Source organism: Aspergillus ruber, assembly GCF_000600275.1.
Source record: "Aspergillus ruber CBS 135680 unplaced genomic scaffold scaffold00003, whole genome shotgun sequence".
Classification (NCBI taxonomy): domain Eukaryota; kingdom Fungi; phylum Ascomycota; class Eurotiomycetes; order Eurotiales; family Aspergillaceae; genus Aspergillus; species Aspergillus ruber.
The window spans coordinates 1,074,645-1,102,105 of record NW_024467299.1 but is presented as its reverse complement, the minus strand read 5'-3'; the positions used below and the strand labels follow the sequence as shown (position 1 = coordinate 1,102,105).

The window sequence follows — 27,461 nt, the reverse complement described above, 5'->3', positions numbered from 1 at the left end:
GTGAATAAGTAGCGTGCTAAGCAGAGGGAAATACATAAACCTATCTTAATATTTAAATCTGGAGTGAATAGATGGCAAGCTCCGTTGACTGAGCCTCTGGTAGTGTTCTATGTACTTTGGTTTGTTGCATTGTCTTACATTACACCCATTGATTGAATACGGTTCAAATAATACAAATCCCAGACAGCCTAAATCCTCGGTTCAGTCCTTCCCTCCATGGCAGTAGCAGCGACACAAACTCCATTGCCCTTCTTGGTGAGTTCCTTGAACTTCTTCTGAACTACTGCCGACGGGTACTTGCACCCACCCTTGGCCTCGATACTATCCGCGATCTTCCGCCATTTCTCCTGCTCGAAGCGCTCCTCAACCTCCTTCTTACTCTGGAACAGACGGGGTTCCTGATAGTCTGTCAATAACATATATCCAAGACGCGTAGTGTATAGACTATAGAGCAACGTACATCATCTGTCTCAAACACGCTGAACTTCGCCTTCATTCGAGCATAGCGAACTTGGACAGTGCTGCCTCCGAGCTTTGCGCCCGTGGTCTCTTCCATAATTTTCCGGATCTCAGGCCAGGTCTTTCCCTCCACTTCTTTCAAGCGGATAATCATTTTGTCCTCACCGCTGGCTTCGTCGAGGGTTGTGGAGATGGGGCCCAAAGGGCCGGTCTTCTTGGTGCGGCTTTTCTTGGTCTTTTTGGTTGGACAGCCATCTTCATCACCGCTTGCATCAGTGGTCTTCTTGTCTCGCTTCTTCGGGGTAACCGGGACAGTGTCTTCCTAGATGGACAGGTGGTTACTCGCGTTGCTTAGTTGCGTGAGGGCTGACATACTTCTTCATGCTTCTCAGTCTTGATTTCAGAAATCAAGATTCTCTCGGTGTCAGACATCACTGCAAGAACTTCGTGCAAGTCAACTTCCGCCTTGAAAAAGGAGAGCTATGGCATTATTGGATGGTGTAAACGGCACGCTGGTTTCGCGAAGGAGTGTATCTGTCAGAGGGAGTGTTATGGTGAATAGAAGCAATAGCTTTTATGGTGACTGCTAGCAAATCTATTTTATTAAGAGCCAGAATGAATAGACGGGAAGTTCCATTTTATGTCTGGCATTGTTCCATCCGCTCTAGCTATTCTCCCGCGTGAGATCTTTTTACTAACCCTTCTGATTTGGTACTCATGGCCTTCTCTTGCTGGAATCTTCACTCTTAGATAACCGGCCAATCGCATGAATCCGAAAGGATGCCCGTATTTCTGTCGAGAGCCACGTACGATACCACGTGATATGCGAGAAAGTCCAAAATACAACAAGCTGTGAAACCTCAATCAACTTGTCTAGATGCAAATGCTCTTGCAGCCCTATAAATCACAACACTCTCTTTCAGCTCAATAGTATTGTTGAGGTGTATTGTACTACCAAAAAGTAAGCAAAACTGGTATCCTTGCAGGAATGACGCCCGGTTGATATGCATATTAGTTGTTTGTCAGACGCTCAAGACGTCAATCACACCGCTTGACAACGAATATTCACTTGCTCATTCTTGATTTCTCTTTTATATTTTCTTCACTCGCTCTTTTCTTTCCGCTCCACATTCTTGCTTTTGCTTGCTTCTTGCTAAAAGGTACATACATATATTCCATCCACCTGTTATCTTATCTATCCATAAGCTAGATCCATAAGATGGCCGATCCCACGCAAACCCCAGATTCAATCAGCAACAGCACTAGCAAAACCCCTGGCAGCCAAGAAACGCCCCTCGTGGGTACTCCAGTGGTGGGGGAGGTCAACAAGCAGTCCAAGAAGGGCCCGAAGAAGACGAAGAAGCTTGAACCGGAATCTAAGTACGAAGATTCACCGTCGTCCTCCAGCGAAGACGAATCCTCAGGGTCGTCCTCTAATGAGAGCACCGATGAGAGCACTTCTCCGCCAGAAACGGTTTCCTCGGGCACCGCTGATTCAGGATCAGAAAAGGAAACACAGCAGCGGACAAAATCAAAGACAAAGAGGTCTAAACGCAGGAACCAGAAGAAGATGAAGAAAGCCCGAGCGCATCGGTCGACAGATTCAACAACAGAGTCCTATCGCAGTGACAATGGATCTGACTCTTCTAATGACAACCCGCAACCGGTCCCGCAACCTGGAGTTCTGCTGGGAACTCAGGGCGCTGAGTCTACTGACATTATCCTTGCATTGGCCAAGAGACTGACGGCAATGGAAGCCGAGCTAAACGAGGCACGCCGCAATGTTCGGTGCAACCATACTATCAACCAGAAAGAAGCCCCTGAGGAAGAGCCCAAGAAGAGCAAGAAGGGTAAGATCAAGATAGGGACCAAGGTGGAATTCAAACGGGTTGATCAATGTGTGTTAACATTCTGTAACTTTTCTGCGTCTTACAATGTTAACTGAACAGTGTGGGACAATACCATCCATGACTACAAACTCTCAGAAACAGTTGAAAAAGAAGACGCCGACGAATGGGATCAGTACATCTTCACAGTCCGCCGAACCTTCGACGACGACAACAAACACGCTTCGACAACAGTGGATATCCGCAGCAAGCCTCTCCGAGAATCACTCACCAAAGTGATGGCGGGCGTCAAAGGCGTCAGCCTGGTCGAAGAAAAGCCATCGGTGGACCCCAACATGCTCTTCTTGTACCTCGAAGAAACTCGCCAGTACATGAAGGCTCAAAAACAGCTTTCTAAAACCAAGAAGAAGAGCAAAATGCGCAAGAGCGCTGCCACCAAAGCCGCTCATCTCAAGGTTCTCGTCAAATACCTCGATACCGACTACGCAGAGACCAAGAAGGCCTTGAATGCGATGTTGAGCTCCAACACAATCACCTTCGATCTTATGTGGGCCTTGTTCAAACCAAACACCATTGCGTACGCATCAACATACGGCAACGAAGACGAGCCTCGCGCTTTCAAGGTAGAGTCAGTCACGAAATACACCCATTTCATCGATGGCGAGTCATACAGAATCAAGGGCCATTATCTAAGCTACGACGGCAAACGCTTCGGCATGGTCAGCATAGCAGAAGCCATAAACGCTTTCAAGGGCTCTCGCAAAATTACCAGCCTAGAGTGCTACCCGCTATACCACCACCGCGAAGCGGACGACTTACGGACCAAACTAATCGAACGCGGTAGAAAGTTCGCGTCGCTAAAGGGCCAGAATTACAAGTTCCACCAGGGCATGGCCTTCTGCAGGAAGGAGCAAGGCGTCGCCAAAATTAACGTCAACGGCCGTGTCATGGTCGACCCAACCACCCACACCCGCATCAACCCTAACTACCCAGTCGACCGTATCCGCCGGAACCAAGACGACGGCAACGCCGACGCAAACATAGCCGACGCAGACGACGAAGACGAAGATGCGCTGCCAAGCAACATAACCGTCTACGAGCACCGAACCGTCCAAGACCCGAACGGCAAGCAACACAGCGTTCGCGTCAAAGTCGACAAATACGGCAACGAGATCCAAGACGAGACAATGGACGGCATCTCCGAGCGCGAATTCACCAATGAAGAACTCACCATCGCCAGTCCAGTCGTGCGCGGCTTCGCCTTCAACGAGAAAATGTGGCTCGAGTTCTCCGTCTCCGGAATCCGTGAAATAGACTGGAACCAGCACGCCTTTGACTCCCTCGTCCTGCCCGATAACCAGAAAACCATCGTAAAAGCCCTCGTCGAATCTCACACCTACAATGAAGCTCAGAACATCGACGACGTCATCCAGGGTAAAGGCCGCGGCCTCGTCGCCGTCCTCCACGGTCCCCCGGGAACAGGCAAAACCCTAACAGCAGAAGGCATCGCGGAACTGCTCAAACGCCCCTTGTACACTGTTAGTATGGGCGAACTCGGCATGAACTCCCGCACCCTCGAAAAAGAACTAAACAACATCCTCGACGTCGCACATACATGGGGCGCAGTCCTCCTCCTCGACGAAGCAGATATCTTTCTCGAAAAGCGCGGCCTGCACGATATCCACCGCAACGCGCTTGTTAGCGTCTTTCTGCGTCTGTTGGAATATTTCCAGGGCATTTTGTTCCTCACGACGAACCGGGTGGAAACTTTCGACGATGCGTTCCAGTCTCGTATCCACATTGCGTTGCGGTATGGCGATCTCACATCCAAGGCTAAGCGTAGTGTGTGGAAGTTGTTCCTAGGTAAGGTGCAGGCTGTGGAGGGTGTGCAGACGGCCGACTTCACGGATAAGGATCTCGATGCGCTTGCGCGTCATAACATGAATGGTCGACAGGTAACCTTCCCTTCTTCCCTTCACCAACCTTTCTCATTGTTTTATGTTCGATGTTAACGAGACAGATCAAAAACTCCGTCCGCACTGCGCAGGCCCTAGCCGTTAACGAGAAATCGCCGCTATCCATGGACCATATCAAGCGTGTTCTTGAAGTTGCCGAGACGTTTGATCGGGATCTTCGTGGTGGACCGGGATATTTAGATGCTATGAGGAGTTATACTTAAGAGTCTATCTATTTCATATTTCTCCTTGGCATGATTTGGTTGAAGTCTCATCTGGTCTTATCTATTCGATGTCTTACGCTTGACTATTTGTTTGATTCTTGGCCTACGTAGCCAATTTTAGTTACAATTTACGAAAGCAATGCCTTGAGAATAAAAAGATTGATCATACAGACATCATTAAAATTTTGATTTTATAGGAAATACCATGTGTAACCGTAGTTATACAAACCGTTTAAGGGTTGGCCTTGACGAAGTCAATACCCTTCTGGATGTTCTTCTTAAGGTCACCAAGGCAGGCCTCAAGGAGGCTCTGCTCGTAGGCGGTGACGTTGCCGACGGGGTGGATCTTCTCAGCACCGTTGGGGCCGAGCTCGACCTTGGAGGCGAAGAAGTCGACACCCTGGTCCTTGTAGAGAGGGGACTCAACGAAAGTGGGTTCGACGACACCCTTCTCGCCCTGGGCGGCCCGGAGGAGGGACTCGGCGAAGCGGGCACCGGCGAAAGCCATGGAGAGAGTAGCGGAACCGGCACCGTCCTTGGCCTTGACGACCTCGTCACCACCGAACTGGATGCGGTTCACGAGCTCATCGCGGGGGGTACCTTCGATGTCGGCGTGGTTGGACTGGGAGAGGAGGGGGACGATGGTGACACCAGAGTGACCACCGACAACGGGGACCTTCTCGTTGGCGGGGTCGGTGCCCTTGAGCTGGGAGATGAAGCGAGAAGCACGGACAACGTCGAGGGTGGTGACACCGAAAAGACGCTGGGGGTTGTAGACACCCTTGGACTTGTAGACCTCAGAGACGATGGGGACGGTAGAGTTAACCTGTTCAATTAGACACTGCCAGCATTCAAACAGGAAATGTACGTACAGGGTTGGAGATGACCAGGACATTGGCGTTGGGGGCGGCGTCAGCAGCAGCCTTGGCGAGGTCACGGACGATAGAAGCGTTGGTGTTGAAGAGGTCTTTACTAGTCAGTTTGTTTCAATCTAAAATCTCTGGCTTTAGTGGAACGTACCGTCACGGGTCATGCCGGGCTTACGGGGAACACCAGCAGGGATGAGGACGATCTCAGAGTTCTTGAGGGCATCGCTGAGGCCAGAGTTCGAGGAGGGGTCGTAGCCGGTGACAGTGCTGTTGGTGTTGATGTGACCGAGGTCAGCAGCGACACCAGGGGCACCGCGGATGTCATAGAGGGAGAGCTCGGAGACACGGGGGTTGAGCTTCAAGAGGAGAGAGAGGGGCTGGCCAATGCCACCACCAGCACCGAGAACGGCGACCTTGGAGGCCTATGTAGTTATAGATGTTAGCATGCTGGATAGCTCTTTGGAGGTAGCTCTTTTCTTGAGGATGTGCTGAGCTGAGAAAACGCACCTGGCTGGCGGAAGCAGAGAAAGCCCGCTTCTGGAAGAGGTTGAGGGACTGGCGAGCGGCGAACATTGTGAAGAGGATATAGGGTATAGGAGAGTGTAGAGCGAAAATAAAAGGATTGATAGATTGGAGTGGAGGGGAAGAAGAAGAAGAAAAGAGGAAGAGAGCGACACGAGGGAAAAAGGAAGAAAGCGGGTTGCCCGGTGAGTGCCCACTAATCGTTTTGGGCAAAACGGCTGTCGGTTCCGATGCCGCAATATCACCACAACAGTACGGAGTATACGTCGGGTGGATGGATGGTGTTATTATTCATTCTACTATTATTCAATTGCCATTAATTTAATACTCCTATTCATGTTCATATTCATGGGGTTGTAGAGATAGGTACTTGTACAATAGAGCACTTGTGTTCGCTCTCTATTATGGTGGATAGCAACAACCTCGGCGCAACAGAATTGCAACAACAACACAGCTACAATTGCACAGGAAGCATTTCATACAACGAAGCCCCTGAGAAACATGGAACAATGGCAGATCTCGGAACCCCCAAGGGCCATCCATGTGGAAACTCGGCTAGGTCGGAGAAATGGATCATCGGATCCTGTGATGGCATACAGAAAACACACGGACTCTACACTATGTCAAAGCTTAATCGATCATATCTGATAATCTTTCGGTCTGCCGATGCTAATGTGAGTACTATATCTGAAACTGTACTTAAGTCGCGCGATTCAAATGCTTTGCATTCAGGATATACAAGAACCTAGAGTAAACAGAAAACCGCATGCCAACCCATCCAAACTCCGGCGCTTGAGAAACCAAAGCAAAAATACAGAAGAAGAATGTAATAAACAAGAGACAATTCTCATCGCAAAAAGTGCAGTACCGCCCAGCAGAACAAGAAAAATACCAACACCCCAATCCAGAAAATCCACTTATCCTGCTTAGCCCGTCGCTCCACCATTCGAATCGTATCCCCGCTGACTCCGAGCGTGTTGGCAACACTATACAGTCGCCGCTGCGTACCCTTGAGAACTTCCCGCTGTTGTCCCAGATCCGCAAGAACCGCGCGCCCCCGGTCGAGAAATTCATCCAGCTGGTTACTGGTGTTGCTCAGGAATGACTGTTCGCGCAACGCGTGCGTTTCTCGGTTATAGTCGGCTGGCGATGCGCCAAAGCTCAGTCCAGATCGCGCCGTAGTCGAAGGGGCGAAGGGCGATGGTTGCGGGAGGGCGGATTGTGCGTAGGGGTTTTCCGGGGTCGCGGCATGGTGCGGCCGACGGCCAAGGAGCTCGTTGCGGTTCGACATGGATTGCTGTAGTTGTCAGCGACAGTCGCAATATAATACGAGAGAAACTTACGGCATCTTCTCGCGCCTTACGGAGGCTGTCAAATTGCTGTCTGTAGTCCCCAAGCTCTGTTCGAAAGTTCTTGACCCGTTCAAACGCCTTTTCTTGTTTTGCGGGGATTAATTCCTTCTTGGATAGTGCCGAGTAGTCGTCCACCGTCCGCGATAGCGATGCTAACGAAGCTGCGATCTGGCCTACATAGACAACCATCAGTCTTTTCTTCCGAAGCAGACATGTGTATTAATCCGAAAGCGACTTACCTTGTAGTGCTGCAGATGACGTCGCGGGCGACTCCGAAAAAGTCTCCAAATCCCGCCGGATCGCAGACGATTGCTTAAGTGCAGAATTGAAAAGCGAATTCTATGCGATAGAAGTCATTAGATATCACCATAATCGACTCTACTCGGTATGCAGTACACACCATGTTGTTTGTTTTGCTCTCCTGCTCAGTGTGTATGGTTGATCCCGCAGCCTAACGAAGCGACTACGCGCTCTTCAAGGAGGATACCGGTTCGTAAGCTGTTATAAAATGTCGCCGGATAGTCAAGGATTGAAGTATTCCAAATCCATGAGCCGGTAGATGTTGGCTCAAGCAACGTGGTCATTGGCAACGCCCCCGAGGCCACATGTTCTTGCGATTCTGACGGCCCTCACCGCCTTGGGCTGAGGCTTCATCTGAGGCTGTTTCCCCTCCTTCTACGCTATGTTAGTCTAACTGATATGACCTGCAGATTGCTAATGCTTTGGCTCCTGCATGGCCTTGCTTTGTGCTGGTGCCAACTTATATTGCTCATTACGCAGGGTGTGCTCGACATATACACGCGTAGACTGGTACTACAGTTTCCCGGAATTGAGGGCGATAATATCGGTTACAAATTAGTACTAGATTATGACAGTATATCATTCTAGCTTGAAGGAATAACATAACATCATTCAATCATTGAGCGGGGATGGTATATAAGGAAATCCGCCGTCGGGCCAAAGACGCCTTCTAACCGAACAAAATCCCAATTGCTTTTGGTATCCTACATTTATTTCTTGGGGTATTTGTTCTGGATGAGCCATCTGTAAAAGCATCTGTCAGCCCAAGGTCTTTTGCAACCCAACGCTAATATCCAAAATAAACTTACTTGCTCACAAAGTAGTCCGCTACACTAAAGGCACCAACAGCACCAGACCAGAGACCAACAAGCTCCCAAGACAACTTGCCGCTCAGATGCTTCTGGTAAGCGCCGTACCCCAGTCCAGCACCGGCCAAGCCGAGCAATACAGCATTACCCACAAAGACCGGGTTGTCCTTGTTCGCGCTCAAACTGGATTTCTCAGCCTTTGCTTTCGCGCGGGCCTTCCGGGCCTTGTTCTGGCCTTCGATGGTCTGCTGCTCCTGCTCGCGTTGCAGCCGCTCGGCCTGGGTGCTGGTTTTGACGTTTTGCTTTAGGAAGTCCGGATCAACGGATGACACGTGTGGGGAATCGACGTCGACCAAAGTTGCGGGATTCTCCGATTCGTCTCTATAGATTGCTTCGACTCTAGGAGCGCGTCTATTTTTGTGTTTTGTTAGTTACGTCATTGCACAAGCGAGTCATACGACTTGTTGCAACAGGTTAACTCACGCCTAAGAAATGAGAACAGTGGTTAGCGTTTGTCATCAGTAGTGTGGAACATTACGAACAGAACAACAAGAAAGGGACAGTTAAGTGGAGAATACTCACATCTTCCGGGGATTGCTTAGCTCCTCTTGCTGCGGCGTCGGCGTAAGACATGGTGTGTTATTGTATCGAACAAGTCTGAACAATTTTTTGAGAATTTTAGAGTAGATTAAGGTCTGGGAATATACCAGCAATTAGTCAAGTAGTTCTCCAGAATTGTCAATTGCATATTCCCGGAGGCAACATGGCCATTGAGGCATGGTGTATGGTGTATGGTGTATGGTGTCATGAGGGGCAACTCAGCATGAGTGGACTTACCAGATAATTGGGGAAGGATGTGTGTGGAAGATCAGGGTAAATATCTCTAAAGGACAAGAGGGAGGGAGAAAAGAACGACAGTGGCTGGCGAGGGTATTTAAAGCAAGCAGCAACCGCTGGAACCTTGCAGTGACAATAACGTCATCGATATCGTGTGGTGGTGGAGTCGGCACGTGCCGGGTGGATGCCAAGGTTCAATCTAAACCAGGAAACCTTTTCCATTCAATGTTATTCAGATACTAGGATGGTGAAAAGACAAAGGAAATTGTATTGAAGCTGCTCAAAATAAAACTCATGAAATCAGGCCCATTACGGTCTGCAAGATGAAGACGCAAAAAGAAACAGATTTTTAATACATATAAAGACACAAATAACTCAAAATGAAATCCCAATCATACATAGATCTACTAAGTACGCCAGGACTGTCCATCATCACATCACCCTTAGAGGAGGAGTTCCAAGGGGTTCTCAACAACCTTCTTCAACTCCTTGATCCACTCGCCACCGACAGCGCCGTCAACGACCTTGTGGTCGAAGCTGCCAGTAACGATGATCTGGTCATCCCACTCGACAGAGGTACCCTCCTCAGTCTCGACGGGGACAGCGACCTTACGGGTAGTACCCACGGCCAGGATACCGGCCTGAGGGGGGTTGATGACGGCAGTAAACCGCTCAATGGCGGCGTTCATTCCCATGTTGCTGATGGTGAAAGTACCACCCTGATACTCCTCGGGCTTCAGCTTGTTGTCACGAGCACGCTTACCAAGGTCCTTGACCTGGTTGGAGATGCTGGACAGACCAAGGGCCTGAACGTTCTTCACGACAGGAGTAATAAGGCCAGCGGGGGTGGCAACGGCAACGCTGATGTCGGCATTGTTGTGCTGACGGATGACAACTTGTCCGTTCTCCTCGCGCCAGCTGGAGTTGACAGCGGGAACCTTGAGGAGAGCGACAGCACAGGCCTTGACAAGGAAGTCATTGACCGAGAGCTTGAACTTGCCCTCGGAAGAGGCGTTGAGGGCCTGGCGGAGTTTCATGAGCTTGCTCACAGACAGAGTAGTCGAAACGAAGTAGTGAGGGTTCTCACGGGTGGACTGCTGAAGGCGGTTGGCAATGGTCTTGCGCATCGAGGTAAGAGGAATGTCTTCGTAGCTAGCGCCAGCAGCGGCAGCGGGTGCGCTGGGCTTGAATTTCTCGACATCCTCCTTGGTGATCTGACCACCACGTCCGGTTCCTTTGAGACCCTTGATGGACACACCCTTCTCCAATGCCAGAGCCTTGGCAGCGGGGCTGATCAAAGGCTCACGGTCGAGACTGGGCTGAAGCTTCTCACCAGTGGTGTCAGGCTCCTGAGCAACGGGCTCGGGCTCAGCGGGTGCTGGGGCCTCGGCGCCCTTAGACTCGGGCTCCTTCTTCTCTTCGGCGGGGGCGCCGCCCTTGTCACCACCGGCATCCTCCAAGCTGAACGACTCGAAAGCAGAAACGTCGGCACCCTCTTCCGCAAGGACAGCGATGGGCTGTATCGAGAAATTAGCAAATCTGTTTACTATCCTAACGAGATACGTCATATAGAGCACATACAGAGCCGACGGCGACGTCCTTCTCACCTTGGTCCTTCAGGATCTTGGCAAGGACACCCTCCTCTTGGAACTCAAAGTCCATCTGAGCCTTATCGGTTTCGATTTCCACAAGGACGTCACCGGGTTGCAGACCATCACCGGCCTTCTTCTGCCATGCTCCGATGTTTCCAGCAGACATGGTCGGCGACAAGGCCGGCATGCTGATGATGGTGTGGGAGGGGAAGGCTGTAGTTCCGTCATGTCAGAATTGAACCATCTTCAGACGAATAAGCTGTAGATATAGAGTCGGGGTAAGTCGGAGAAAAAAGTTCTCAGTGACATACACTTGGAGGCATAGAAGCGGGAGAGGGCAGACAAGGCGGGCAATTGAGTTCTAAACAATGATATAATAGGTTAACCTCCATCAATATAGGTACCCCGAGTATTGGGGAAGGGGTGGGGGTGCAACATACTGAGCAGCATCTTTAAACCTGTGGACAACCTGAGGCCTCTTCAGGCAAGCGGCGCCCTTGGACATGAACATGGCGCCGGGGCGCATTCGGACAGCAGAGGCAACCATAGCGCCAAGATGGGGTATCTATATCAATCGTAGCCCCGCAGCTCAAGCGAAATCAAAAAAAAGAAGCGAAAGGGGCTGGCAGTGAGCCTAACAGATTGTGCGGGCTAGAGAAAGACTTGGTTATCCTGATATATCAGAGAGTTGGGGGACTACAACGTCCAGGAACTTTTCTGTTGAGCTTTCCGGTGAGCGATCCGGAATCATCCTGCCGAGCCGCCGGAGACGGGTTATGTAAGCACGTCATTTTCGGCACTTACCGCGCGCCGTAGAAATGTAGACACGCATCCTATCGGCCCGCTAGTAAGGCACAACCCCAGGAACTGTACAGTGAGACCAACCCGCCGCTTTCCTTGCACCATCTCCCCCTCCCTTTTCTTTTCCCCCCTGTTCGATGTGGACCCGTCATTTGTGTACCTTCACGCACTCCAGTTGGAGTCTTGCATAAATGGCGGAAGTCGCAAATGGCTCTGTAAATGAGCCGAATCAATCATCCCCGGCTCAGTCGCAGGCAGAAAACGATGAGACCGGCGTGGATGCACCAGCACAACTTGAAACCTCACAGCCAACGGAAGAAGAGAGACCCGAAAACCCCGAAGAATCAGAACGACAAACAATTGAGGTTGCTGCCTCCGAAGAGCCAGATTCATCGCAAACACAACCCGAGTCCGTCGAGCCAGAGCAAGCTTCAAGTCCTACGAACGCCGTTGAGACACCCGTACCCGAGAATAATCCAGAGCCTGAGTCCGAATCAAAAGATGCCGGCGACAACAGTCCAGCACCCGAGTCGTCAGTCAGTGTCGAGAAGGAATCGCCCAGCGAGAAACAAGACCCCGTAACCATGCCTCCGCAAGATGAGCCTGCTCCGGAAAGTCGATTGCGCTCAGATTCCAGGTCAACAACAGCGACATTTCCGACGCAGCGATCCGGGACTGTCAGTTCAACTGTGTTCATCATAACGGCCTTGGACACGATCAGTAATTCGAAGGAGGCTCGAAAAAGCAAGCAGCTGGAGGATACTGTGAAGGATGCGCTTACCAACGTCAAACAATCGGATCGCCAACCAATTGACCCAGAGGTTATCTTTCGCCCACTACATCTTGCCACCAAGTCGCTCAGCATACCTCTACAAGTCACGGCACTGGATTGCATAGGAAAACTGATCACCTATTCCTACTTCGCCTTTCCCTCGGCTAAGGACAGCGAGACTCCGCAAGGTGAAGCTGGCTCGGAGCAGCCGCCGCTTATCGAGCGCGCCATCGATGCTATTTGTGAATGCTTTGAAAATGAAGCGACACCGGTCGAGATTCAGCAGCAAATCATTAAGTCTCTTTTGGCGGCAGTCCTCAACGACAAGATCGTGGTACATGGAGCAGGTCTCCTAAAGGCTGTGCGTCAGATTTATAATATTTTCATATACTCCAAGTCAACCCCGAACCAGCAAATCGCCCAGGGATCCCTCACACAAATGGTTAGCACGGTTTTCGACAGGGTGCGTGTGAGGCTTGACCTGAAGGAACTAAGAATGCGAGATGGCGACAAATCGCAAGGCGGCGCTTCGGACTCTATTACCATAGATGTGTCCGAAACATCTCCGGCTAATGAGCCGGATCAGGCCTCGGAGACTGCTTCTGCTGTTACAATTGACCAGCCGGTTACTAAAGAACCGGCAGAGAAGCTCACTTTACAGAGTTTCGAATCGAGCAAGGATGTTGCGTCTGTTAATGAAAATGCTCCGACCATGGTCACTCGTGCCAGGATAAACCGTCAGAGGGCGTCGCGGTCTATTTCGGGTATCCCCGAGGATGAGCGAGACTATGCAGATGGTACCACAGAAGATGAAGAAGACGAGATTTACGTCAAGGATGCTTTCCTGGTTCTCAGGGCACTTTGCAAATTGAGCCACAAGGTCCTTACCCATGATCAGCAGCAAGATCTGAAATCCCAAAATATGAGAACAAAGCTGTTGTCCTTGCACCTCATCCACTACCTGATCCATAATCAAGTCCCAGTGTTCACCTCTCCCCTTGTTACAATCAAAAGTGGCACCAGCAATGGGGAGGCCATGACTCTTTTACAGGCGGTGCGGCCGCATCTCTGCTTGAGTCTGAGTCGGAATGGCTCAAGCTCTGTACTCAGAGTGTTCCAGGTCTGCTCTGAAATCTTTTGGCTCATGCTCAAACATATGAGAGTTATGATGAAGGTCTGTCGCATGCTGTTCCATATGTATGATCGTTCCTAACTTGCAACAGAAAGAGCTTGAGGTGTTCTTGAAGGAAATCTACCTGGCTATACTCGAGAAGCGGAACTCGCCTGCCTTCCAAAAGCAGTATTTCATGGAGATTCTCGAAAGACTGGCAGGCGAGCCTCGAGCGTTGGTGGAAATATATCTCAATTACGACTGCGATCGGACAGCTTTGGAGAATATATTCCAGAAGTATGCATTGCGTTCTGTGCGAGGGTCTACTTTTGCTAACATATGTCCAGTGTTATTGAACAACTCCAACGATACGCAAGTGTCCCAGTGACTGTAACAGCCGCCCAACAACAACAGTATCAGGAGAATAATGCCAAGCTCTCCAGTTTTGGGGCCGATTGGCACCAACGAGGCGCGCTCTCCCCATCGCTTACAACGGTTGCCGTTGCCACTACCCCACAGCCTAATCTCCAAAATGTCCCTCCAGAATACGTATTGAAAAATCAAGCCATCGAAAGTCTGGTGGAAATCTTGCAATCACTGGACAATTGGGCGGCACAGCGTATCGTTGAGCAAACCGGTGCTTCAAACGTAGTGTCTCATAAGTCGATGGACAACCCCAGGGAGTCCATTGACACAAATGCGGGGACCTATCTTTCCTCGCCCAGGATTGATGTAACGGATGGTGACACTGGTCGATCCACGCCGGTTGCAGAGGATGACCCGAGCGAGATTGAAAGGGTCAAGCAAAGAAAGATTGCGCTCACGAATGCGGTCCAACAGTTTAACTTCAAGCCCAAACGTGGAATGAAGCTACTGCTGAAAGACGGTTTTATACGTTCTGAAACCCCCGAAGATATAGCCAGTTTTTTCTTCGGAAATGAACGCTTGGACAAATCTATACTAGGTGAATATCTCGGTGAAGGTGACGCTGAGAATATCGCCATTATGCATGCGTTTGTCGATATGATGGAATTCGAGAAGCGACGTTTTGTGGACGCCCTGCGCCAATTTTTGCAGCACTTCCGGTTGCCAGGTGAAGCACAGAAGATCGACCGTTTCATGCTCAAGTTTGCAGAACGCTACGTTACCCAGAATCCGAACGCGTTTGCGAATGCCGATACGGCATATGTGCTTGCGTACTCTGTCATCATGTTGAACACAGACCAGCACAGTTCCAAGATGAAGGGGCCGCGTATGACGAAGGAAGACTTTATTAGGAACAACAGGGGCATCAACGATAGCCAAGACTTGCCTCCCGAATATCTTGGCACCATTTATGATGAGATCTCCAGTAACGAAATTGTGCTTGTCACCGAAAGAGAGCACGCTGCCAATCTCGGTATTGAGACTTCTGCTCCTACTGGTTTGGCGTCCAGAGCCGGACAAGTCCTCGCAACTGTTGGAAGGGACATCCAAGGTGAAAAATATGCCCAAGCTTCCGAGGAGATGGCCAGTAAGACTGAGCAGCTCTATCGAAGCTTGATCCGTGCTCAGCGGAAAACAGCTGTTAGAGAAGCGCTCTCGCGATTTATTCCGGCCACATCTGTCCGCCATGTCGGTTCCATGTTCAATGTTACCTGGATGTCTTTCCTTTCTGGCCTGACTGCTCCCATGCGGGATACGGAGAATCTTGAGGTCCTCAAGCTCTGCATGGAGGGCATGAAGTTGGCGATACGCATTAGCTGTGCATTCGATTTGGAGACCCCAAGAGTAGCCTTTGTCACCGGTCTCGCGAAGTTCACGAACCTGGGGAACATCAGGGAAATGACGGCTAAAAACGTTGAAGCTCTGAAGGTCCTGCTGGAAGTGGCTCTTACCGAGGGCAACTCCCTAAAGGGCTCTTGGAGAGAAATTCTTACCTGCGTTAGCCAACTTGATCGCCTCCAGCTTTTGACCGATGGTGTCGATGAAGGCTCACTGCCCGATGTTTCGAGAGCTCGGATCATGCCTCAAGCACCCCCTGATCCTTCACGCAGTTCATTCCAAGGCAAACGTCCTCGCCCTCGATCCATCAACGGTCCTCCTGCTGGGTTCCGCGCAGAGGTTGCAATGGAAAGTCGGTCAGCTGAGATGATCCGGGGCGTAGACCGTATCTTCACCAACACGGCAAACCTTTCCCACGAGGCTATCATTGATTTCATCCGCGCTTTAAGCGAAGTGAGTTGGCAGGAAATCCAATCTTCCGGAAACAGCGAATCTCCCAGAACATACAGTCTGCAGAAGCTGGTCGAAATCAGTTACTACAATATGACGCGAGTCAGGATAGAATGGTCGAAGATTTGGGAAGTACTTGGACAGCATTTCAACCATGTCGGGTGCCACTCAAACACGACTGTTGTTTTCTTCGCGCTTGACTCGCTCCGGCAACTCTCGATGCGGTTTATGGAAATCGAGGAACTTCCGGGATTCAAATTCCAGAAGGACTTCCTTAAGCCGTTCGAGCACGTCATGGCAAATAGCAGTACTGCTACTGTCAAGGACATGATTCTCCGGTGTCTCATACAGATGGTCCAAGCTCGGGGCCACAATATCCGCTCTGGCTGGAAGACCATGTTTGGTGTGTTCACAGTCGCCGCTCGAGAGCCTTATGAGGGTATTGTCAATATGGCTATGGACCATGTAGCTCAGATCTACAACACACGATTCGGTGTGGTCATAACCCAAGGGGCGTTCCCTGACCTTGTTGTCTGCCTTACGGAGTTCTCGAAGAACATAAGGTTTCAGAAAAAGTCGCTGCAAGCTATCGAGACACTCAAGGCAACTGTGGGCAAGATGATGAGGACTCCTGAGTGTCCTCTTTCTCACCGTGGCATGCCATCGGAGAATGTGCTCGAGGATACCAACTCAAACCTAGCGAAACAACTCAATCGCCAGTCTCCGGAGGAACAATTCTGGTATCCCCTCTTGATTGCGTTCCAGGACGTGCTCATGACTGGTGATGACCTTGAGGTGCGATCGCGGGCACTTACGTACCTCTTCGATACACTCATCCGATATGGTGGTGACTTCCCTCGAGAGTTCTGGGATGTTCTCTGGAGACAACTCCTCTACCCTATCTTTGTCGTTCTCCAATCGAAGTCGGAAATGTCCAAGGTTCCGAACCACGAGGACCTATCAGTGTGGCTCTCGACTACCATGATCCAGGCGCTGAGAAACATGATCACCCTTTTCACGCATTACTTCGATAAACTGGAATACATGCTTGGGGGTGTGCTTGAACTTCTCACGCTGTGTATCTGCCAAGAGAACGATACTATTGCACGAATTGGTAGTAACTGCTTACAACAATTGATTTTGCAAAATGTTGCCAAGTTTCAGCAAGACCATTGGACCAAGGTGGTTGGCGCTTTTGTCGATCTCTTCAGCAAGACCACCGCCTATGAACTGTTTACGGCAGCTGTTTCCATGCCTTCCAAAGCGCGGAAGCCGTCCAACGGGGAAACTGTACCGGAGTCTACCGACGCAACACCGATTGAGGAGACTAACGCTGAATTCCCCCAGACAAACGGATTGCGGAATGAGTCATCTGAGCATGAAGAAGGTGACGTGCCAGCACCAGCCAACCCTGAGTTAGAAGATTATCGTCCCCAAACGATGGAGATGCAGCAGCAGCCAACTGCGGTGACTGTGGCCCGGCGTCGCTTCTTCAACCGCATAATCACGAACTGCGTTCTGCAATTACTTATGATTGAGACTGTTCATGAGCTTTTCTCCAACGATAAGGTTTACGAGAAGATTCCAAGCCATGAGCTCCTGCGATTAATGGGACTTCTGAAGAAGAGCTATCAATTCGCCAAGAAGTTCAATGAGGATAAGGAACTCCGAATGCAGCTCTGGCGTCAAGGCTTCATGAAGCAGCCGCCAAACCTGCTCAAGCAAGAAAGTGGAAGTGCAGCGACTTACGTCCAGATACTCTACCGCATGTACAATGATGAGAGGGAGGAACGTAAGAGCAGCCGTGATGAGACTGAGGCCGCGCTTATCCCGTAAGTATATCGCTTGATTAAACCGATCTAAGAACAAATTGCTAACCTGCTACAGACTTTGCGCAGACATTATCCGAAGCTTCGTCCGCCTTGACGACGAATCGCAACACCGTAACATCGTCGCCTGGCGCCCTGTTGTCGTTGACGTCCTCGAGAGCTACACAAACTTCCCTTCGGAAGGCTTCGATAAGCACGTTGACACATTCTACCCCTTGGCCCTCGATCTGCTCGGCCGTGATCTCAGTCCCGAGATTCGCGTTGCCCTCCGGTCCTTACTTCGCCGGGTAGGAGAAGTGAAGCTGGGTTTAGCACCTTCAAAGCCCCCTTCGCAAGCATCCATCAGTCCAAGAAGTTCTATTTCGCAGCAATACAGCCGTAGATATAGTGGCGTGTCTTGAGATTCTGAGCGTCGTCTTTATTTTTTGTGAAGATTAATATGTTTTATTTGCCTGGCTTGTGTTTTGGATATCCTTGTGCGATTCTTCTTAGATTTCATTCTAGGCTAGTGGGCCAATGTAAAGTTATCATTAGCATTTTCACACATTTCTTCTTAACAATCGAAGTGCTTTTAGCTATCTGCGGTGTATGATATGTCCGGGTGTGCATTTATTATCTATTATTCATGTTAAGCGTTGCCAGCTCGGATCTGTTGAAAGCCTGGAATCTCCCCAGATGCGTAGTGGGAAAGAAGGCCATCCATATCCTGCTCACCCATCTGCACTAATTCCTCTAAGCTCCAGGATTCACAAACACCAGACATCCTTTTGCACCTTCTTGTCAGCTTCGATGTTCGTTGTCGGTAGAGAGAAGCTTTGCCATTGACATACCACTTCATTCTTTTCGGGCCTTCTTCGGCGGTGGGAGAAATCTCCCTCAGCTTCTTCCGTAATTTGCCCACATTATCTATTGCAGTTCCCATGTTGTCCGGGATAGCGTCCGCAACCTTTTTCCGAACAATTCTAGCCAGTCTAGGCCCATTCCCATTGGTACTGACCATCACCTGTAATGGACCATCCCGATGGACGCTGCCAAAGTAGAAATCACATTCTGGAGGCACATCTGCAATGTTCGCAGGAATGCGCTTCTCCTTACATAGCCTCCACACACGAGATGATGCCTCTGGGTCGTCAATGGCGCAGAGTACCATGTCCGCTTCGTCTAAATCCGCCGGCTCAAAATGCTTATCTTTATGGGAAACCTGCCCCTCGGAGACTCGAAAGGCTACTTCATCGTTTAGACCTGATGTTGGGCAGATCACGGTTACTTTGGCATCGGCATTAAGGGCGTGGAGGATGCGTCCGGCAGCTACCTATGCCAGGCACGTGGTTAGTTACTGCATCATCGATATATATATTTCTGGCGCGGAGATAAGGATGAAGGACGACAGTTATACCTCACCACCCCCAACAACAACGATATTCTTATCCCTAGCCTGCCAAGCAATTATCAGAGAGCCACCCCCTTGGACTGGAGGATACTTATGCGACATGGTGACAGGCAATCAATCGGTGTACCACTGACTGGTCCTATCGCGGGGCATTATTTTATCATCGGCGGGGAAGAATCGGTACGGGAACCGAGAACTACCGAAGACGACACACTTTTTTTCTCCGGTTTTTTTCTTTTTAGCTTCAACTCTTTTCCCTTTCCCCTCGTGACCTCACAAAACTTTTGCTCTCTTCCTATTCAACCTATTTATAATCACACTATCTATGACTTTCTCTGTCTTTGCACAATTACAATCATGAGAGGAGTACAGATTTTTACCGGGACTTCGCATCCGGCTCTGGCTGAGACAATCTGTGAGCGTCTAGGAGCTGTCCCTGCCCGGGCAGATCTAGGGAAATTCAGCAATGGGGAAACCAGAGTGAACATCAACGTCTCAGTACGAAACCAAGATGTCTATATTGTGCAGAGCGGCAGCAGCAAGATCAATGATAGTGTTATGGAGCTACTGATCATGATCTCTGCTTGCAAAGGTGGCTCTGCAAGATCCATCACAGGTACGGTTTTTCCACTACTGATTCAATTGGTATGCGGTAGCTGATGAAACCTTTCTTTTACAGCGGTTATGCCGTATGATGCCTATCTCGTTTGACTAATGCACAAATGATGCTGACCCAGATGAGGTACTTCCCATATTCTCGCCAATCCAAGAAGAAGAGCCATCGTGGCGCTATCACGGCTCGAATGCTTGCGAATCTTCTCTCAGTAGCTGGTGTCGACCATGTTGTCACATTAGATTTGCATGTGAGCTTCTTCCATTCTATATTTGGCGACGAACGAATCTTATTGGAGTGGGACTAAGACTCGTTCGAATACCACAGGCATCGCAAATGCAAGGATTCTTCGGCAAGCCTGTGGATAACTTGTTTGCTGAGCCCTTTATTGCCCGCTGGATCCGGATGAACGTGCCCAACTGGAGAGAAGCCGTCGTCGTTAGCAAGAATGCCGGAGGCACGAAACGTGTTACGTCGCTAGCAGACACGCTTAAGCTGAACTTTGGCATTGTCACAACGGACAGGCGACGTCCTAAGGTGTCTGCTAGTATGGCAGACAGTACGCTTTTCTTCGATGCTGCCGAACCTGAAGCGGTTCGCACTCCGAAAGATAACCAGCCGTTCGGTCTCCAGCTTCAATCTGCCAATGACTCGCCAGAAGAGGCTCTTAGCGAGACGAACGACGATGTCGACTCGCAGTCTATGCCGGACAGCCATCTAAGACCGGGCACACCACCTGCGGCTCGTCGTCCTTCTGAATTGGAAGCTACACAGGAGCAAACAGATGTTCGTGTGTGTGATGTTATCACAGGCCGCCTCGTGCAGGGCCAACTCGTCGACGATGATTATCCGTCCACGGCCCCTACTTCTATGCCTGCATCAGGCGGAGCCACCCCCGCCCTGACCGGTTATCAACACAATGCAGACGTTGTTCCTGACTCCATGGTGAACTCTCTCATTTCTACTACGTCGTCGTTACCACCGGATCACGCACTTGGAGGCACATTTGATGCTGCGGAGTCGTCCGATGAGGAGGGTAGTACTAGACACAATGAATCCGAGAAGACGATCACGTTGGTCGGGGATGTCCGCGACAGAACCGTCTTCATTGTTGATGACATGATCGACAAGTGCGGATCGTGGATCGCGGCCGCGGAGACAGTTGTGAAGCGTGGCGGCGCTAATAAGGTCTACTGCATTGCTACGCATGGACTTTTTGGGGAAGAATCTCTCGACCAGCTGGAAGCCTGCGACTCGATTGATTACCTTGTCGTAACAAACACATTCCCCATTTCTCCGGATACTGTGAAGAGGTCGAAGAAATTGATTATCATCGATGTCTCGAGTCTTATCGCGGAGAGCATCAGACGCCACCACTACGGTGAAAGGTATGTCTTCTTCTGGCTATCTAACATTCAAGACTAACTTGATGCAGTGTCTCCGCACTTTTCCACCTCAACACGAATGAGTAATGATTTGCATATGTTGGCTTCCGTTGTTCTTCATTCATACAAAGCTTGATGCATTGGTAAGACGGTGTTCGAAAATGACTGTCTAAAAATTTGATGATTTATTTCATGGCGTTTTACTTGTGACTTCTGCAGGAACCGGATTCTGGAAGTCATCTCTATCATGATACCTCGCTTTTCTTTTTCTCTCGGGATGCAAATCGTGCATTTGTCTACCTTTGCATGGCGGGCTGGGCATCTACGAAATGGCCCAAACTTTACTACATAGACTGGTTAAGTCTAGAACGCGCAAACAGGCAATATACCGCCTTTTTTCGTCTTCCCTTCCCTGTCTCTTTTCTACCTTTATGTGCAATATGTCGAAAGACAACCAGCGATGCAGTCCACTCTGGGTACTGCAGGAGCATCTTGTTTTTCCACAAGGTGTTCTTAACGGAGCGTTGGGAGAGCAGACTTTCAGACCCTGTCTGGGCTTTCATTGTCCGATTGCCAACTTGTTTGGCATGAGGCGTGTTTGCGCTTGCAGGTGTCTAACGAGGATCGAAGGCACCGGTTTCTGAGTTCTTAATTGGGCTTGGCTTATGCGGTGGGGCTGGTGCCAGAGAACATCTCGAACATTGCGTATTTTTTGCTAGACATTGTAGTGTGGGCTAGAATGAATCCAATGTTTTGGTTTGCATATTACTTTGTTTGCGGTCCGGTCCGGTCGTTGGGTTGGTGAGAGTGAGGCGAGACGCTTAATTCGAGAATCGATCTATCTTTGTCTACTCTATTGGAGACAGGGCGATCCTTACGTACCCCGTAGTCACTGAGCTCTCCACCCTGGATGAACCCTGAGTATATTGCTATAACGAGTTACAGCTATAGTCGCCACCGGCTACCCCGTATTCTACAAGACAAACACCTATCATGCTACGATAACCCGACACACCTGACGCTCCATATCTGTTTTGCGTCAGCTGCGAAAAAGCAATACAGAGATATACCGACCAGAATAGCGGTGTATTCTTCATTCGAGATTCCGTAGTATGGTATGGATAAGCACTTGGGATGAAGTATGATGGCAACAAACATGATGCAAGCATTCTGAAGCTGAAAAAGCAGGGAAGAGCACTCTTGATAGGTACATTGTACTTTTTTGTCATCCGTGCTAGTGCAGAAGTACCTCTCCCGAGTACGTGTATCGTGTACACAACCACCAGTTGCAGTCGCAATCGCAGTCACATTCAATCCAAAGCAGCGATCGCTTTAAATTCAGCACAATAATGTAGCCAAATACGATGTCCGTATTACATTTCAAGGATTATGGCTATCATCGATCAGATCGGCCAGTAGCCAGGGGGCCGGGACCGCTCCCAGATTCTCGAACCTGCAGCGAAGACCCAATAGAACCAGTTTCTGCATTTTGCATGTCATCCATGTCATGTCACATCACGTCAAACACGAGTTTCCTTGTTTCCTTTTTGGTGCACTCGGCTCGATACAGGGGGAGGGGGGCGCTTGCGAGCAAGTAAGCTTGATGTGAAATGTGATGTATCACGAACGAACGGGATGCTTAAGATGAAGGATGAATAGGGAGCATGGATTTGACCGGGGGTGTTTGTCTTGCTCCTAACCGGTCGTGGCAGTGCTGGTAGGGTCGTAATCCGGTCGAATGGGAAGCAGTTGGAGCAAAAGAAAACATGAAGTTAGCGGAAAGAGGATAATCACGAACTTTCAGCGAGAAAACAGCGACGCCCGACCCGTCAATGCGGTGTACCAACCACGGCGTACACCGTAATATGGAGAATATTTCCGCGCGGTTGAAGCTAGTTCTCAGAAAAAAGAAAACAACAGATCACATTATGAGACTGCGCTGAAAGAAGACCTGTCAAGGGAGACCCAAAGTACAGGAACACGGGAAATTCGGGCGTAAAACCCAGTTGGGAAATCGGTGGGGTTAATCTACTATGTTATCTAGCTGAGCAAAAGCCACCGGGGAAGGGCATCCGGTAGATCGTACAGGCAAAAGTTCGAGCAATGCGATGCCATTGTTGGCCAATGGTTTGGGGACCCAGATCGCCGGACTGTGAATGGTTCGAGCAATAATAATGCGCAGGTAAATGTTGACTCCATAGTTCAGCTGGTAATTCCGAGTCACTGCACGCTGTACAGACACACTGTACTGTGCTGGAAGCGCTCACGAGCAAACCATATCACACAAGCCCAGAGGTATCCATGATGGTTCATGTGGGTATCCCAGTCCTTGATTCCTGATCCTGGTCTCGTACATATATGTGTGTGCCGCCGGTGGAGCGAACCCCTGGAACACTCCCTGGCTACCGCTCAAAGTACAGATTACTCCCTGCCTACTTCGTACACCGTGTTCTGATAATCCCCTTCGGAAGAATTAAATGTGCTTACTTCCTGACACTCGACGATCTGCCGGTTACCGCCGGATTGGAACATCTGGTCAGGTTTTTGTATTTTTATTATTGTTATTGTTATTACGATGATGGTGATGATGATTATTTGGAGAAATACCGGGGTAGGGACTATGGAGGGGTAGCATCCACATAGCGTACTATGTATGCCGTATACCGTAAACGAGTGTTTCCTTTGGCGCGAAGAAAAGAAATAGTTTGTCTCTAGTTGGGCCTAGTTCAGGACGAATGAACCTGGTTGTTGGGGCCCTGCAGACCTCCGCGCGGGATGGTGTCGGAATTGATCTGCGAGGGAGAACAGAGACAGGGAGGGATCCCGGCAAAAGCAAGTGATTTGTGTGGTCTGCACAGAACAAAATAAGAATAACATGCGTCAACTCTGGAAAAACAAATAAAATAAAATAAAACCCGTACCTAATGGGTCCGTTCACTCGGATTATTGAAGTTTCCTGATCATTGGGAGACGCGTCGACTGGGTTTCCGGGGGTTCCCTGTTATGTACCTGTCCCTGTCCCTGAAGAGTAATAACGAGTCTGGTTAGTGATTGTTTTTATTATTACGCACTTTTTTCTTTTTTTTGGGGGGGGGTGAATTACTATCGGTGCTCTTCGGCGATGGAATAGTACCGTACTTTGACCGGCCAGGCGGAGCACTTCCAGGCACTAAATCGATCGATGCAAATCATCTGATACCTTGTAAAGGGTAAGATCAGTGCATCCGGCATATTTGCGCTCTCTCTAGTACTGTATAGCTGGACACTCTGATATCATGGAATTCTCAAATACTGAAATCCTGATCGACACCCCAGAGGACCGCAGGGCTGGATCCTGGAATGTGCTTTTCTTTTTGAAAGATGATCTCTCGAGTTTTTTTTTTTTTTTTTTTCTTTCTTTCTTTTTTGGTGGTCGCACCCAAAGATCGTGATATGCATTCCAATAATCGTTGCTAAATATATCGGGTCCATCGCCTCGGAATCCACGGTCCACAACCCAATTGATATATCCATCATCTTCCATACCTCCTCTATTTTCTTTCCATCCAAACGCTTTGAACACTCTCGGCTATGTGCATCGTGTTATTCCCCATTCTACAGCTTTACTGAACCTCCCACCCTGGCGGTCTGGACCTTCTGTCTATGTACCACTGACCAGGGACGGTCTCCGGATTGTGCTGTGTCCAACAATGTCCATTTTGGTATAGGTTCATGGAATCTCATCCTGTACCTGTGTCCTCGAGTATATATATATGATGAAAGGATCTCCCAGGCCTCATCATCATCACAACATCTCCAATCTTCCCAACCATTCAATTCTATTCAATCAATCCTATCTTCTCTAATACACTACCTACTATCTACTTGCCTCCTCTCTCCGCTTCACTCAATCACACCTATACACATACCTACTCAAACCTACACAATGGCGAACCAATGCTCCGGTCACTCCTTTGCCATCACCCAGGCTAGCAACGGCAACATCCTCACCTGGCACTGCCATGACTGCACCGGCGGTCCATTCACGGCCGTCTGGCTCTGCAAGATCTGTGGCTACGTCCGCTGCCACAGCTGCCACCAATCCAAGTCATAGACATACATGTTTCGGTATGTTGTGCAGCCTTCAACCGTCCGTTGGAACAATGACTGACTCATTCCCAGATATGCCCTAGACTAGTCCACGCTCGCTACGCCCTCGACCTGCATTCCGTCTCTATCTCACATTCTTCACGAACGGACTACTTTCTCGCTACTACTTCAACCTCGACACTTAATATCTCTTTACGAATCACAGCAGGATCTCATAACCTGGCTGAACGGCATTGGTGTTAATCGGCGTCCTACCATACACACACACGTACTGAACGACAAACAACAACAAACTGTCCTACACTCGCGCGCTACCTCGATTCGAACGCCACTTTAATAATGACTGATCTGCTGCATTCCTTATTCGTGCGACTGCTGTGTTGTTTTATTATCACGTTTCGTTTCGTTTCGTTCTGTTTCATTTCGTTGCATCGCATCGCATTGCAAGCTCGGGGTTCCGGTTAAGGTCAAGGTGTTACTGCGATGGATTCTTATTTCTTTTTCTTTTCTGTTTTTCAGGGGTTTCATGGCGTTTTGGGAATCATTTCATTGGACTGATCTAAATTGAGATACACTACACTACACTATGCATAGACATTAATGAGCAATCAAATCAGTTAATCTATCTTGAGCTGTTACGTTATTTCTGCTGTCTGTACTCTGGGCTTGTGCGACGTCACACATGGAGTTGGTTGCGTCCGTGTTTCGAGGCTCGTGGGACAAAACATGGACCTTGAGTTTCGCGAATGGTTTTGGGAGGTCAGGGATAACAAGATATATTTGAATAGATGCGTTGTGACTCGTCCTCCACGGCCAAAAAAAAAATATATATATATATATCAAAAATGTCGTTATTATTGTAACCGCTCCAGCTAAAGGACAGAACTTGACACCATTATTCATATAATGTACAGGGCACAATTCCCTGCCATTCGTAACAAAAAGAAATAGAAACCGTTTACCAAAAAAGAGGGGTGAAGTGAAAAAGAAGAAAAAAAAAAGAGAACTGACAAGAGTGGGATTCGAACCCACGCCCCCTGTCGGAGATCAGGAAACTTCGAGAAGTTATGAGTTAAGGTAACCTTAACCTGACGCCTTAGACCGCTCGGCCATCTTGCCATTTGTTGAAAGATCATGTCACTCCTTGAATTCATCATAGACCTAGATCGATTGGACACTAATTCATTTCCTCTTAGAACTATCGTCGATGAACATCAATAGGTAAATCCGAAAAGGAGGTGTGCGTGGTATATAAAATCGTAAATAACGTAAATAACATCAAAACAAAATATATCATCAGATCTTTTCCATATCCAAAATTCCAAGTTGGTCGTTACGTTTACGTGTAGATACTCTGCTATATGTTAGTCTTGTCCGACAAGCACAAGCGGTAATATACTCACTTCAGTAATCTGGTTCACCTGCAAACCAGGCTCAGCCATTTCAGCGTCCTTCAAGAAATCAAGCGGCATCCACACAAGATGTCCCTTGATCTTGTCAAGCTGCTCGCGAACCTGTTTAACCGGCTGGAAAGGATCGAACAGGTGGCCCTGCTTCGATCCCTTAGGCGAGAACTTATCATAGTCCTCAAACGTCCGGATGTTGTCGTCAGGATCGGCGCGGAAGAGCAGCCGGAACACTTCCGTGTTGACAGTGGCCCGATCAGTCCACATGTCCCAGAGTCGCTCACCCAGGGGATCCGCGACGAAGTCGTTCTCGGGACCCTCCAGGATCTTGTTGGGGCAGACACCTGGGGGCTGCGCGTTGGGTTCACGTGATGCGTCGTAGTCCTGTGCCGGAAGCAGTCCCAGATGTTCTCTCCACAACTCCCGTCGAAGGGTGGCAACGTGGCGTCCTGCCTTGTATGGTTTGCCGTCCATCCAGCTGTCCATGAGATCTTCATCCTCCATAACGATGGCAAGCTCGCTGTCATGGAATCCGAGTTGCGACTGCGATTGTTAGTTCACCCACTTCCACACTGTATAAACTTAGACGAGAAAACTTACTCGATCGTTGATGTTCGCACTACCACAGATAGCAACTCGGTCATCCACGATACACACTTTACCGTGAATGTAGAGCTCTTCCTGGACAAAATTGTCCTTCTCACCTTCTGGGTCACCCTGCCAAGCCTCGTCGGACATTTTACCCCCATTTAACATGGTGGTGTGGGCAACTGTGTCTCTGCTAAACAGTCCTTCATCAGACTCGCGAGCCTCGAGCCGCTGCTCGAACTTGCGCAACCGCTCGATCTTTTCTTCAATTTCACCAGCCCCAGTCTCGTAGTCCTTTTCGCCTTTGTCGCCCTCCTTGCCAATTGCAGGGTGGACACTATCACTCATGATCGTCTCGGCAATACCACGCTGGATATCCTGGTAAGATACACCGGCATCCTCCTCAAGTTTCAACAGAGCAGGAGTCTTGTTGATACGATCGTACGCACGCAGGTTGAAGAAGAAAATGTGTTCTGTTATCTGTCAGCAACGCAATG

At 49.4% G+C, this 27,461-nt stretch overlaps 10 protein-coding genes and 1 non-coding gene across 11 annotated transcripts in view; 3 read left to right on the top strand and 8 right to left on the bottom strand.

The window, feature by feature from the left end:
- Positions 1 to 188: 188 nt before the first annotated feature.
- EURHEDRAFT_399953 (uncharacterized protein) lies at positions 189 to 891 on the bottom strand (the record flags this gene model as incomplete). Its single annotated transcript, XM_040779968.1, has 3 exons — positions 189 to 398; positions 461 to 781; positions 835 to 891. The coding sequence occupies 3 exons, from the start codon at positions 889 to 891 to the stop codon at positions 189 to 191; spliced, it is 588 nt and encodes a 195-aa protein (XP_040642387.1).
- A 446-nt stretch (positions 892 to 1,337) lies between these two features.
- On the top strand, positions 1,338 to 4,485 carry EURHEDRAFT_383800 (ATP-binding protein; the record flags this gene model as incomplete). The annotated part of the gene is made up of 4 exons (XM_040779595.1): positions 1,338 to 1,420; positions 1,475 to 2,357; positions 2,409 to 4,261; positions 4,327 to 4,485. The coding sequence occupies exons 2-4, from the start codon at positions 1,679 to 1,681 to the stop codon at positions 4,483 to 4,485; spliced, it is 2,691 nt and encodes an 896-aa protein (XP_040642386.1). The 5' UTR covers positions 1,338 to 1,420; positions 1,475 to 1,678.
- Positions 4,486 to 4,717: 232 nt separating this feature from the next.
- Positions 4,718 to 5,927, bottom strand: EURHEDRAFT_374753 (malate dehydrogenase; the record flags this gene model as incomplete). Its single annotated transcript, XM_040778675.1, has 4 exons — positions 4,718 to 5,311; positions 5,358 to 5,452; positions 5,506 to 5,776; positions 5,862 to 5,927. 4 exons carry the CDS (start codon positions 5,925 to 5,927, stop codon positions 4,718 to 4,720), a joined length of 1,026 nt encoding a protein of 341 aa, XP_040642385.1.
- Positions 5,928 to 6,531: 604 nt separating this feature from the next.
- Positions 6,532 to 7,798, bottom strand: EURHEDRAFT_409036 (golgi SNAP receptor complex member 2 family protein). Its single transcript, XM_040780987.1, has 4 exons — positions 7,629 to 7,798; positions 7,468 to 7,567; positions 7,220 to 7,401; positions 6,532 to 7,173 (listed from the first exon to the last, which is right to left on the bottom strand). The coding sequence occupies exons 1-4, from the start codon at positions 7,629 to 7,631 to the stop codon at positions 6,724 to 6,726; spliced, it is 735 nt and encodes a 244-aa protein (XP_040642384.1). The 5' UTR covers positions 7,632 to 7,798; the 3' UTR covers positions 6,532 to 6,723.
- Positions 7,799 to 8,202: 404 nt separating this feature from the next.
- Positions 8,203 to 9,009, bottom strand: EURHEDRAFT_409035 (uncharacterized protein). Its single transcript, XM_040780986.1, has 3 exons — positions 8,918 to 9,009; positions 8,338 to 8,748; positions 8,203 to 8,272 (listed from the first exon to the last, which is right to left on the bottom strand). Exons 1-3 carry the CDS (start codon positions 8,968 to 8,970, stop codon positions 8,239 to 8,241), a joined length of 498 nt encoding a protein of 165 aa, XP_040642383.1. The 5' UTR covers positions 8,971 to 9,009; the 3' UTR covers positions 8,203 to 8,238.
- A 364-nt stretch (positions 9,010 to 9,373) lies between these two features.
- EURHEDRAFT_409034 (putative pyruvate dehydrogenase complex, dihydrolipoamide acetyltransferase component) lies at positions 9,374 to 11,463 on the bottom strand. The gene is made up of 4 exons (XM_040780985.1): positions 11,207 to 11,463; positions 11,078 to 11,127; positions 10,756 to 10,979; positions 9,374 to 10,691 (listed from the first exon to the last, which is right to left on the bottom strand). The coding sequence occupies exons 1-4, from the start codon at positions 11,311 to 11,313 to the stop codon at positions 9,618 to 9,620; spliced, it is 1,455 nt and encodes a 484-aa protein (XP_040642382.1). The 5' UTR covers positions 11,314 to 11,463; the 3' UTR covers positions 9,374 to 9,617.
- A 295-nt stretch (positions 11,464 to 11,758) lies between these two features.
- On the top strand, positions 11,759 to 17,894 carry EURHEDRAFT_448489 (Arf family guanine nucleotide exchange factor SEC7; the record flags this gene model as incomplete). Its single annotated transcript, XM_040783744.1, has 4 exons — positions 11,759 to 13,513; positions 13,563 to 13,747; positions 13,798 to 17,496; positions 17,552 to 17,894. The coding sequence occupies 4 exons, from the start codon at positions 11,759 to 11,761 to the stop codon at positions 17,892 to 17,894; spliced, it is 5,982 nt and encodes a 1,993-aa protein (XP_040642381.1).
- A 227-nt stretch (positions 17,895 to 18,121) lies between these two features.
- On the bottom strand, positions 18,122 to 18,985 carry EURHEDRAFT_447770 (bifunctional precorrin-2 dehydrogenase/sirohydrochlorin ferrochelatase MET8; the record flags this gene model as incomplete). The annotated part of the gene is made up of 3 exons (XM_040783695.1): positions 18,122 to 18,257; positions 18,324 to 18,805; positions 18,890 to 18,985. The coding sequence occupies 3 exons, from the start codon at positions 18,983 to 18,985 to the stop codon at positions 18,122 to 18,124; spliced, it is 714 nt and encodes a 237-aa protein (XP_040642380.1).
- Positions 18,986 to 19,240: 255 nt separating this feature from the next.
- EURHEDRAFT_374747 (ribose phosphate diphosphokinase subunit PRS1) lies at positions 19,241 to 20,968 on the top strand (the record flags this gene model as incomplete). The annotated part of the gene is made up of 5 exons (XM_040778674.1): positions 19,241 to 19,499; positions 19,563 to 19,572; positions 19,626 to 19,746; positions 19,824 to 20,884; positions 20,932 to 20,968. 5 exons carry the CDS (start codon positions 19,241 to 19,243, stop codon positions 20,966 to 20,968), a joined length of 1,488 nt encoding a protein of 495 aa, XP_040642379.1.
- Positions 20,969 to 25,977: 5,009 nt separating this feature from the next.
- Positions 25,978 to 26,089, bottom strand: EURHEDRAFT_t30. The gene has a single exon. It is a non-coding gene; the product is annotated as a tRNA-Leu (tRNA).
- A 245-nt stretch (positions 26,090 to 26,334) lies between these two features.
- The window catches only part of pldA (putative phospholipase PldA), a gene marked incomplete at both ends in the record, with an annotated part of 2,815 nt that continues 1,688 nt past the window's right edge, over positions 26,335 to 27,461 (bottom strand). Inside the window, 2 exons of the mRNA XM_040779967.1 lie at positions 26,335 to 26,919; positions 26,977 to 27,437. Coding sequence (XP_040642378.1) covers positions 26,335 to 26,919; positions 26,977 to 27,437 — 1,046 coding nt within the window. The remainder of the gene's footprint in view (positions 26,920 to 26,976; positions 27,438 to 27,461) is intronic.